A 12,163-nucleotide genomic window follows, 5' to 3' on the forward strand; every position below is an offset into this window, starting at 1 on the left:
ACTTTTTAGTAGAGACGGGGTTTCACCGTGTTAGCCAGTATGGTCTCGATCTCCTGACCTTGTGATCCGCCCGCCTCGGCCTCCCAAAGTGCTGGGATTACAGGCTTGAGCCACCGCGCCCGGCCACCTAATTGATTTTTAGGGTAAATTTAATCCCAATCAAAATCCTAGTGTGTTTCCTATATGTCTTATGGATTTTAAAGATGATTCTATAATTTATATAGAAATGCAAATCACCTGGATTAGCCCAAACAATTGTGAAAAAGAGCAAAGTTGAAAGACTTACATTTCCTGATTTCAAGACTTATAAAGCTACATTAATCAAGACAATGTGATATTGGCATAATGGTAGACAAATAGATTAATGGGACATAATGGAGAGTCCAGAAATAGACCCATACATGTAGCAATAGATTTTTGACACAGATGCAAAGGCAGTTCAGTGAAAAAGAAGAGTCTTTTCAACACATGGGACTGGAACTATGAACATCTGCATACCAAAAAATCAACTTAGATCTATATCTCTCACCATAAAGAAAACTCAAAATGAATCATAGATATAAATACAACATCTAAGACTATTAGACCAGAAGAAAACATAGGACAAAACTTTGGTGACTTTCGATTAGGCAAGGATTTCTTTTTTTTTTCTTTTTTTTTTTTTTTTTTTTGAGACGGAGTCTCGCTCTGTCGCCTGGGCTGGAGTGCAGTGGCCGGATCTCAGCTCACTGCAAGCTCCGCCTCCCGGGTTTACGCCATTCTCCTGCCTCAGCCTCCCGAGTAGCTGGGACTACAGGCACCAGCCACCTTGCCCGGCTAGCTTTTTGTATTTTTTAGTAGAGACGGGGTTTCACCGTGTTAGCCAGGATGGTCTCGAACTCCTGACCTCGTGATCCGCCCGTCTTGGCCTCCCAAAGTGCTGGGATTACAGGCTTGAGCCACCGCTCCCGGCCTCAATTAGGCAAGGATTTCTAAGATACAATAACAAAACATGACTTATAAAAGAAAAATTGATAAATTGGATATGAAAATATAAGATTTTTACCTTCCAGCATTACTATTATAAGAGTGAAAAGATAAGCCACAGTCTGGGGGGGAAAGTTAGTAAATCACTTATCTGATAAAGACTCATCCAGAATATGTAAAGAACTCTTGAAACTCAAGAAAACAAACAACCCAAATTTAAAAATAGGCAAAACGTTTGAACACTTAACCTACGATAACCTCTTTATCTTAGAGAAAATATTCAGGTGAAAAATAAGCACTTTTAAAGATGCTTAACATCATAAGGAAGATGCAAATGAAAACTTCAATGAGATACCATTACATGCCCATTAGAATTTCTACATTTGAGACACTGACCATACCAAGTCAGCCACAGGTGGGGATGTGGAACAACTGGAACCCTCCACATTCACTGCCAGTGGGAATGTGAAACGGTGCAAATATATACCTATCCTGTGATATAGTCATTCTATCCCTAAGTTATTACTCAAGAGAAATGGAAGTATTCTTCCATATAAAACTTTGAGATGCATGTTCTTAGCAGCTTTATTTGTAATGGTTAAAAACTGAAAGCCACTCAAATATTCACCAATAGGTCAATGGGTAAAAAAATAGTGGTATACCCACACAATGGAATATTACTAAGAAATGAAAAGGAATGAACTATTGTTATACACAAAATAACATGGATCAATCTCAAAATAATTATTGTGAGTGAAAGAAAACAGAAAAACAGTACATACTATATTATTTAAGTTATATGAAATTCTAGAAAATGCAAAGTTATTTATAATGACAGAAAGGTAATCTGTGGTTACCTGGGGGTAGAAAGAGTTGGGAGCAAAGGATTGAAAATGAGAAAGAGGCTACTTTGGAGGACCATGGATATGTTTGTTGTTTTGATTGTGGTGACGGTTTCATGAAAATCAAAACTTATCAGTTATTTGCTTTAGACATGGACAGGTTATTGTATTCCAAATACTTCAATTTAAAAAAAAAAGCAATAAAGAATGCATTGTGATTGTCATAATGTTAATGGCCCTCAAGACGTGATTTTGTCATTCCTTGGTCAATCTTAAAAGTGAGTTTTTGATGGATAAAAGAGGTAATGTGGATTTACATTCTTAGTTGTGACTATGTTGACCATCATTAGCTATAAGAGGATAGGTGTGAAGAAATGCTATTACTGGACATCGGTGGTGTTAATATGATTAATACTGAGCCTCAGATGAAACTCAGTAATTAACACATTTCAGACTCAGTCCTTTTACAATTTGTCCTCAAATTTTTGGATCATAAAACTGACATCTGAACATTGTGTTCCAAGATACTCATTCACACTTCTAGTTACTTGGTAAATACAGCCATAGACATCTTTTATTTTAACAAAAGAGAAATCTAATTTTTAAGGAAAATGTCTGATCCTTCATTAAGAGTAAAATAAGGTGAAATCCCACCCTTGTATATTAATTTGTATTAGTGAATGCATTTCATCTAAGGACTTCTTAAAACCCTTTTATGTCCAAAGGCTGTGATATACCATCTTCCTTTTTGACCAGTGGAAGAAAATAAATAATTTAGTGACTTCCAGGAATGGCAAACCAATTTTGTGACTGCAAATCTCTATATGTATATGCTTTATATGCTTTATATATATAAATATGGAATTTCATGTGGAAATGTAGGCATGGGAGTTAGTCAGGCAAGGGGACAAATAAAACTGAAAAACTTCCTTGATTTTATTGCTTATTGAATTATGTTCTCTTTTTAGTGACCTTACTTTGATGTTCCCCAAAAAGGCTAGATACTTTCCCCCAAAAAATTATGTAATGGGCAAATCACAAAGACTGTGAGAATGGCACATGACCAGAGAAGAAAAAACATCTTGCATGACAATCCATCCCTAACTTCTTACCTTTCAAGATCATTCCCCTGCTTTAGGGTTTGATTACCATCAAGAACACATATAGAATTGCTTTTGGTTCACATAGATTTAACACGTACTGAGCATCTACTATGCCACATGCATTTTGCCAAACTCTTGGTGTACATTTAATGATTACCACAACACTGAGAGATGGATATGAAAACTAGATTTGCTTGGGTTGAACATCTTCTCTACGGTCAATTGGGTAGAAAGTAAAGGATTCTAGATATGAAACTGGGTTATTCAAGGCAGACAGTCTAGGGTTCTTCTAAATTTAGCTGTGGAGCCTTGGGTAAGTTACCAACATCGTGTCCTTATCTTTAAGAGATAACTATAAAGTTTATATTATAGGGAAATTGAATTACAAGTCTCACAACACATTATGGATCCTCAGTAAATGCTGTTTCCCCTGCTTCCCATCCCCTTCTGATTCTAGAGTCTTTGCTCTTCCTAGTATATTGGTCTAAACCAGATGATCCCTTCTGGCTGTTGGCTATGCATTTATCCCCTCAGTACAGATCTGCTTAATAAAGATCTGCATTCTCCAAAGGACTGGGAGTCTTTTGAGGACAGAGACCCTCTCATTATCTCCGTTCCTCCAATGGCAGCACAGGGTCCAGTGAATGCCTGTAAATTGAATGGACAGGTCCCATGGCAGTGAAGAGGTGCCTCATGGAGCCTGCAGAACATCTTTTTTTTTTTTTTTTTTTTGTGACCTGTATCCCTCACTGCAGCTCACACCTTTCTACTCTTAGTTTCCATCCCAGAGACCGCTTAGTTCCCTGTCACATATCTTTTCTCTGACTTGCAGAGCTCCAGTTTACCTGAGTGGCAGCTCATGGCACTGTCTGCTATGAGAGTTCCACAAAACTGTCCATGGTGTCTATAATGTGCTGGTGTCCTGTACTGACAGATGTGCTCACACCTGGCCAGGTATCCAACCCTCAGAGCCCTCCTTGTCTGTTCCTTAATGTCATGTTGACAATTGACTCTGTCTGAGAGACCAAAATAGATGGTCCTTTACCAACTAAGATGAACCCTAAGGTTAGAAAACAGTAACATCTGGGTTGATGGTTCAGGGCCCAGCTGGCATGGCAGGTTTCTAAATTCCTACAGGAAAAATCACACTCCTACTAGACTCTCTAACAATAAGAGCTACCAGGCAGATTGTCCTAACCTTGATTTACAACCCAGACCACTAAAACTCTGGTTAGACGAGGATTTGTCTCACAAACATTGCTTTCTGATAAGCTACTGCAGACTTAAGCCAGTATCAGCTGGCTTATGAAGTCTGCACACAAATTGTCTTTGTGTCCTATCGTTCATCTTTTGATGTAAAGAGCCAAATTCCACCTCATTTTAATGCTAAAATCCTGCGCCAAAGTGAACATAGAATGTATATTGCAAGTATGTTTGCCCACTGCGAATACGCTCAGCTCTTCTCATAAATATGTACGATGTTTCTCCCAAATCTGCTGAATATGTATGACTGCATTGTGTACTATGGGCCCTGTGAGGAATAAAACCAACCTGGCCTTCCCCTCTTGGAAAAGAGACCACCTTCAGCACACACCGGACAATATCTCTTCCCAGTTTGCAAACCGATATTGGCTGCCAATAAAGTTCTCCTTTCCACTGTATAGTCATCCTGGCGGTCTTATAGATGGCAGTGTCAACCCAGTTTATAATGCTATCTTTATTCATTCAATCAATAAGCACACATCACTGTGTTTATAATAGTTTTTTGTTGTTGTGGTTGTGGTTGCTTTTACTTCTCCTCATTTTCTTCCTATTCTGTTATCTAGTACCTATTCCTCTAATGACAGATTGGCATTTCTCTTCTAACTACCAGATATCAGCCATATTCTACAGGACCCAATTGTTTTACATATTTCCACTGAGAATATTTAAGATTAACTTTTGTCCCACGGCCTACCACTATGCAGAGTTCTTTGGTGAATTAACATTGCAGCTGAAATTTCAACATCAATCAGGTTATCACCCTTTAAATATTTTATCTGTCTTGAGTTTGAGGAAATTTTGAGTATTCCAGCATTAACTGTTTCTGGACAGATGCCCTCCTCCCTCCCGGTTGCTGTACTTGGCAGTTTGCTTATGCAGGGTCTATAGGCTAAGTTATATGCCTTATTTAGACAAAAGTTTAACAGGAATACAGAGGATAGAGAATTTAGGGCAGAGCTGGAGAACTGTTTCTTGACTCCTTTCACAATGTCTTTTATAGTATAAGGATTTACATGAATTTCATGCTTTCTATGAGCCTCCTGACTACTTTTACAGTTTTTATACAGTGAGCCCAGAGTTTTCCCATCACGATGGGCTCATGATCCTGTCCCTGTGGTAAGTTTCTGTAGCCTGGTGATTGGGTAAGTGTTGTAAAGATAGACAAGAACACTGTGTTTTCTCTGGCTTTTTAGGCAGACACCTGATTTCCTGGTTGGCACTTGTTTCAACCATGAAATGGGAAAGATTGGGCATTTTGTGCTCCTAATTTAAAATTATTGTCCATGAGCATCTCTCAAAGTAGCTCAGAGTTTATTAGGGCCCTCTGTAGAGTTCTTAAGGGGGATGGAACTCATTTGGAACATGTGTTGATATGACTTCTTCTCTGATTATGTTGGAATGGCTGTGACATTTGATTTTCAGGGAAAGAGTATGAAGGAGGATTATATCTTTGCAGGCAAAATATTTTCTACTCTAACAGGCAAAAAAAAGAATATTTGAAAGGTTTTTCTTCTTTCTGTAAATGAATAGATAAAATAATTTACCCTAGGAGAGCTTTTTATTGCATAAGAAGTCAGTTCAATATCAGGTCAAATGGAGATATTGACCTGATACTACACTGATTTCCCATGAAACATGGGAAGTGCTTTGACCCCTGGCCCAACCTCTTCTCATTCCCCTATATCATCTCTTCTGTGTGTGTACATCTGTGCGCATGTTTGTTTGAGAGATATCTATCTCCAAAATTCAAATAAAGTATTTGTGAATGTAATTAATACTCTATAAACAGTAGAAGAACTATTTAATATGGTCCTGCTGAAAATCATTTTCTTATGTAAAGAATATCTTAATTTAACCTTATGTTATGGATTTGGGTGTTTTTCATATACCAAGATTATTTAGTGCAGTCCTTTGGAATTCGAGATTATTTATTTAATGTTTTACCTTTTGCTGTGACAGTCACACTTTCTCTTTTTTCTCTTAGGGGTCATCACTGCCGCAGACATTCTTGATCGGGAGACAACGGGATCATACTGGCTAACAGTGTATGCCACAGACAGGGGCGTCGTTCCACTCTACTCCACCATTGAGGTCTACATTGAAGTTGAAGATGTGAATGACAATGCCCCGCTGACTTCCGAACCTATATATTATCCTGTTGTCATAGAAAACTCTCCAAAAGACATATCTGTCATTCAGATCCAGGCTGAAGATCCTGACTCCAGTTCCAATGAAAAACTGACATACAGGATTACAAGTGGAAATCCTCAGAATTTTTTTGCCATCAATATCAAAACAGGTAAGGGAATGCTTATATGACTTCTTTTTAGTCTTTAGTCCAGCTTTTAAATTCATCAGCCTGACCCTTGCTGTGCTCATTTACTTTATTTTCTAAAGAATAACCTCTTCCTTTCTGAGAATAGTTTCTGTAAAGGTGAGTGCCACTTCTGTCTCTTTGGTATGTTTTAATTTCACTTGACATTGAGCGGGAGGTAGCTAATCAAAATCAGGTTTTCACAGAAGGCCTTAGATTTGCTTTACTCATAATAATAAAATGTGGTTCCCAGTCCACTCAGAGAGCCAGCTGCTTCCTTCTCTTTCTTGAAAAAGAATAATCTGGCCTCTGCTGGATTCTATGGGCAAGCTGGCTTTGTGATGCCCCTACCTCTAGACACTTCTCCCTTGCTGATCTCCTTAAAGCCTTCACCTTAAATTCCAGATGTTTTTGCAATTCCTGTACTACCCATCAAGGAAACATCCATATTTAAAAGAACTTCCAGTGTCTCAATTTTTACATAAAATATGTATAATTTCAATTTCCTAGTCTTTGGCTCAAAATGTTTTTAGAGATTGTAATGAAAACTTAATTGGTTGAGTAAGGATAAGAAAGGCCTAAGGATAAGTAGCAGGTGTGCATTTGGCTGAATGCATTCTGAGACAGGTATGTACATTGGAAAATTTCTTTGCAGATCTGAGAGGTTCATTGCTTTCTTGTGATTTGCCTCCTTGAGGTCTGAACAAAGGAGTAAAATAGTAAGAGTTGTGATGGATGGGGTTTTAATTCATTGAAATTTAGAATAATTTTAATTAATTTCACCCTGCGCAAGTGAGTTGATACTGGTCAAAAAGTTAGGCTCAGTTGAGATTTGTTGGTGTGGACAAACTCAGCTCTCCTAATGAACTACTAATCTAGTTGATGGTTGTTTCTCCTGCCTATGTTTGTTAAACAGAAACATGTAGCTGACCTCAAGTATTTTATAAGTGTCAGATTCCCATTAATATAATGAAAGAGAATGTCAGGGTTTAAGAAAAAGAAGTATTGATTTTCTCTAATTATGAGTGGATCAATCATTTCGTTAAGCAGACTTTTGCATTCTAACAGTGTTGAATCGGGATTTGACTTGTATTTTACTATAAAACAAAGAGAGTACTAACTATCAGTATCTGTTGAGGACTGCTTGTACTTGCAGGAGAGGACTCAGATTTGGAGCCTTGGCCCAACCTTTCAGAGCACCATTAAGTGGATAAAATTCTCCATGCATCTGGGGAACAGGCCTCCTACTTTCCTGGGAAGCCGTTCTGATTTACTTTTTAGTATGGCAAAGAGCTCCTTAGAACATAGCCGCAGAGAAATGAATTCAATCACTTTGCAAATTTAACAGTGAGGGTTGGGGTGGACAGAGAGAGAGAACAAAAACAAAAAACAATGTCACAGTAAAGAAGTTGAGGCCACAGATATCTTCACATTTCATAACCCAGTGGAGTCTGAAATACCCCAGTCAGATTCTGCTTCTTCCATCTTGATCCCATTGCTACTTGAGTCATTAATAGTGCGCCCAGCACTTTTTTGTTTTTTTTTAAAGAAACTGCAAAAGGGAAGTTTTCACTGTTCTCTTCCTTTACTTAGGACTGAATAGAAAAAATAACTGTGGGTCACGCCTGTTACCCCAGCACTTTGGGAGGCCTAGGCGGGTGGATCACGAGGTCAGGAGATTGAGACCATCTTGGCTAACACGGTGAAACCCCGTCTCTACTAAAAATACAAAAAATTAGCCGGGCGTGGTGGCGGGCGCCTGTAGTCCCAGCTACTCGGGAGGCTGAGGCAGGAAAATGGCATAAACCCGGGAGGTGGAGCTTGCAGTGAGCAGAGATCGCGCCACTGCACTCCAGCCTGGGAGACAGAGCAAGACTCTGTCTCAAAAAAAAAAAAGAAAAAAGAAAAAATAACTGTCACAGGGAAGAGGGAAGAATTTGGGTTGGATGTGAAGTTCAGAGAACATGTGCATTCAAAGTTTGAACGTAATTTTTCAGAAAGCCCTATTTTATCACTGTTCAGCCTACGTTGCTAATAAGATCCTTAAGTGTGTTCATAATTTCTCTCTTCTTGCCATAGATTTTTAAAACTCGTTTTTGCCAGGAGTGACATTTTTGTCTAACTTATCTAATTGTCTAAAGAAATATATAGCATACCTTGTAGTTTCCAGACATGTGATAAGAAAATACTGCTCTTTTTATCCATTTATTCAATCACTAACCATTTATTGTACCTATTATTTTTCAAGTAAGATCTAATAAAGAGGGTTATAAACTTAAGATATGGTCCGAGCCTTTAGGGACCCAAACTTATGTGAACTTAACAAATACTTATGATATAGCAAAAGAGTGCAATAAATGATTCCAGTAGGGGAGCTTCACTAAATATAGGGTTGGTGGGAGTGATGGTCAGGGAGGGCTTCATGGAGGAAGTCACATTTGGGGTTAGAAGTCTTGAGTTTCAAATGCTTGCTCTATGCTTTCTAACTAGGCAACACCATAGAACACAGGGGGTGGGGAAACAGACTGTATTGGACAGTTTTTACCAGCTTCATGAACTTACCAGCTTCATGACCTTGGGCAAATTATTGAACCTCTCTTAAATGTAGTTTTTAGTGAGTAAAAATAGTTGCAAGGAATATAGGATTCCTCACCTGAAATCCTTTGCACAGTGCTTGGTATCCCACAACAAAAGCTGATACCCCATTCTAACTACTTTACTGTAGTTACATTCATTTAATCTGTTCGGACCTCACTTGCTTATCTGGAAAATGAGAATGACCTTGCTTACTCTGCAAGGGTTGCTCATGAAGTCTGAATATCATCATGATGTGTTTGAAGGCTGTTGGTAAACTACAAAGCTCTGTAAGAGTCATGTTATGCCTATTTCTAATGAGATTCACAGAATTCCAGGCCTGGTGAAATTCTTGTTAATGGTGTTGCTCTAAGTATCGTGCTGCTGGGAGGCAGCCTTCAGACAGCTCAAGGAACTCTCTAATAGAAGCCTTAATTTTTGACATTTGTTCCTGACTGTCTGAAGTCATTTGTCTGAAATAGTTCCATCAATATAACATTTTTCAGTAACGAAGCTGGACATGTAGCTAACCAGTGTGTAGATAGATAGATTAGATAGATAGATAGATAGATAGATAGATAGATAGATAGATAGATAGATAGATAGATAGATGGATAGATAGATAGATAGATACATACATACATACATACATACATACATAGAGGCATTCTAACCAGTATATTTAGGAAAGGTTTATGTTTAGATTTTTTCTCAAATGGATGTTGACTCTAGTAAATGGATGTTGACTCTAGTAAACTAAGCTTTCATTTCCTCCTCTGCTGAAGAGTTGGAATTTTTATTTTATTTTATTTTTTTTTGAGACGGAGTCTTGCTCTGTCCCCCGGGCTGGAGTGCAGTGGCCGGATCTCAGCTCACTGCAAGCTCCGCCTCCCGGGTTCACGCCATTCTCCTGCCTCAGCCTCTGGAGTAGCTGGGACTACAGGCGCCTGCCACCTCGCCCGGCTAGTTTTTTGTATTTTTAGTAGAGACGGGGTTTCACCGGGTTAGCCCAGATGGTCTCGATCTCCTGACCTCGTGATCCGCCCGTCTCGGCCTCCCAAAGTGCTGGGATTACAGGCTTGAGCCACCGCGCCCGGCCGGAAGTTTTAGAATTTGGTTTTGTTTTGGCAATGTGCTACAGAATAAAGACTAAAATGATTAAGACCAATGCAAGTAATGTCAATACTTATGATCTACAGCTTGTAGCAGGTAATAGATATTCCCAACCTCCAAATGGAGAGAGATTTCCTTATTGAACATCTGTTCTCTACACAAATAACTGGGTTTTTTTCTACCACTCTAGAATCACATAGAATCAGTAGTTTGTGGACTTTCTTTAGTAATTCCTGTGGCTTAAGGAAAACAAAAGCTGTAATGCTGTGTGGTATTTTCTGGCCGGTAGAGAGAACTCTTGCTTAATTCCAGGTCAAGCAGTTAAATTCAATCAAATGCAGCCTACCTCTGTGTCTGAGGTGGAGATACCAGCAGGCTGGTGTTCACTTGCCTTTTTGGGTGAGCAGGAATGTTGCTTCCTTCCAGTTCTTTTGAGGGAGTCCAGGCTGGCCCTCATTGGTCATCTAGGCTGAATTGGGGAACAGGGGTGGAAATTTCTTCTAGGGCTTTGGAAGGTTTATTTTAGTCATGTCTACGCCGTGGAAACCACTTAATATAGGGCCGAGATGCCAGTGTTTAGTAGAGAACTCAGTAAATGTTAACTGTTGTGATCATAATCATCATCCTGTATTTCCCACTAGAAAAAAGTCTGTGTAAGCCACAAGCACACTGCTTCTGGACCCCACTGTCCTGAGGAAGGCGTTTCTGAAAGCCAGCCACATCTTACCTTAGCAATTGCTAGGTAGCACTGACATCTTCAACTCAGTTTTATAAAGTGCATGTTGTACCACTGTTGATCTAGACCCCAGGTGTCAGCAGTGTGGGAGACATAACAGAAATACATTGGAAGATACTTTCTGCACTCAGGGAATTTAGTCTCATATGAAAAAGAGAACCTTCATACGTATGATATAAGGCAACCATTTAAGGCAGTTTATTTAAAAACAAAAACAAAAGCAAAAAAAAAAAAAAAAAAAAACAGTTGAACTCTGTGGACTATAAGCTGTGAAGAGTGTAACATGTCAGAGCAGAGCTGGGCAACCGGGGCACTTTGCAGACCTGAAGGGGGCCTGAAGAACGGGCTGACCTGCAGAGAGGGAGGCCAGACAACTATACAGGGAATATAAACAAGTGAAGCTTACCAGATAGCTTGAGAGGCATGATATTATGAGAAAGCGAATTTTAAGAGTCATAAATGTCAGGAATGTGGTAAGATATTAGGAGTAACAAATACCCACATCTCTTTTCTTTTGTTTCTGAGTTTGATAACATTTAAATTTTAAAGGGTCTTTTTTTTTTTTTTTTTTTTTTTTGCATTTTGTTTTGTTTTTTGTTTTTTCCAATTTTCCTTCTGAGAGGCCTACTTCTCAAAGGAATTATTTTAAAGGGGAAAACACATATATAAAAGAGACCCCTTTATTCTTTCTTTTGTGTCTGTAAAACGTAGATCCAGGATTAGCATATGCTGCATTGACAGTCTGCCGTGAAAGTGATCGTTGCTTATTCCAGATCTTTCAATGGTTCACTGTCCAGGGCAAGAAATTTCTAAGTTTCTTTCTGCAGTTGCTCTGTCTCCCTTTGACCCATGCTCCGTTCGCTGGCATCTCCACTCGTATTTGAGTAGAGGTGAAGTTCAGCTTTCTTTTGCTTTCTGTGAGCATCTTGAAATAAACCTGAGTAAAGCATAGTTTATGTGTAGGTAGACTAGCTACCCCCACTTTAGGTGACTTAGGAGGAAGAAACCCTCTTCAAAAGTGTGTGTGCTATAAGAATACCTCAAATTCTACCTTTAACTATTGATTACTCCAAGGATAGATATGTCCTTTCTCTGTTAAAATTGGAGGAGATCGCTTATTAAAATATTGGATGTCTTTAGTTTTTTAACCAGCTGCATGTAACAGCAGCTTGCCTTTTGGTGTATGGTATACAACATAATGGATAAGAGAGGGGGTAACAGGGAGAGAAATCCAGACCGCACTTCAACCTGA

The 12,163-nt window shown here is 38.9% G+C and overlaps 1 protein-coding gene across 2 annotated transcripts in view; it reads left to right on the plus strand.

The window, feature by feature from the left end:
- FAT3 (FAT atypical cadherin 3) overlaps positions 1–12,163 on the plus strand; it is a 547,597-nt gene that overhangs the window by 169,198 nt on the left and 366,236 nt on the right. For both annotated transcript variants that reach the window (XM_023209116.2, XM_031933808.1), the window contains exon 2: positions 6,159–6,473. In XM_023209116.2, coding sequence (XP_023064884.2) covers positions 6,159–6,473 — 315 coding nt within the window. The remainder of the gene's footprint in view (positions 1–6,158; positions 6,474–12,163) is intronic.

Source organism: Piliocolobus tephrosceles, chromosome 13, assembly GCF_002776525.5.
Source record: "Piliocolobus tephrosceles isolate RC106 chromosome 13, ASM277652v3, whole genome shotgun sequence".
Lineage (NCBI taxonomy): Eukaryota > Metazoa > Chordata > Mammalia > Primates > Cercopithecidae > Piliocolobus > Piliocolobus tephrosceles.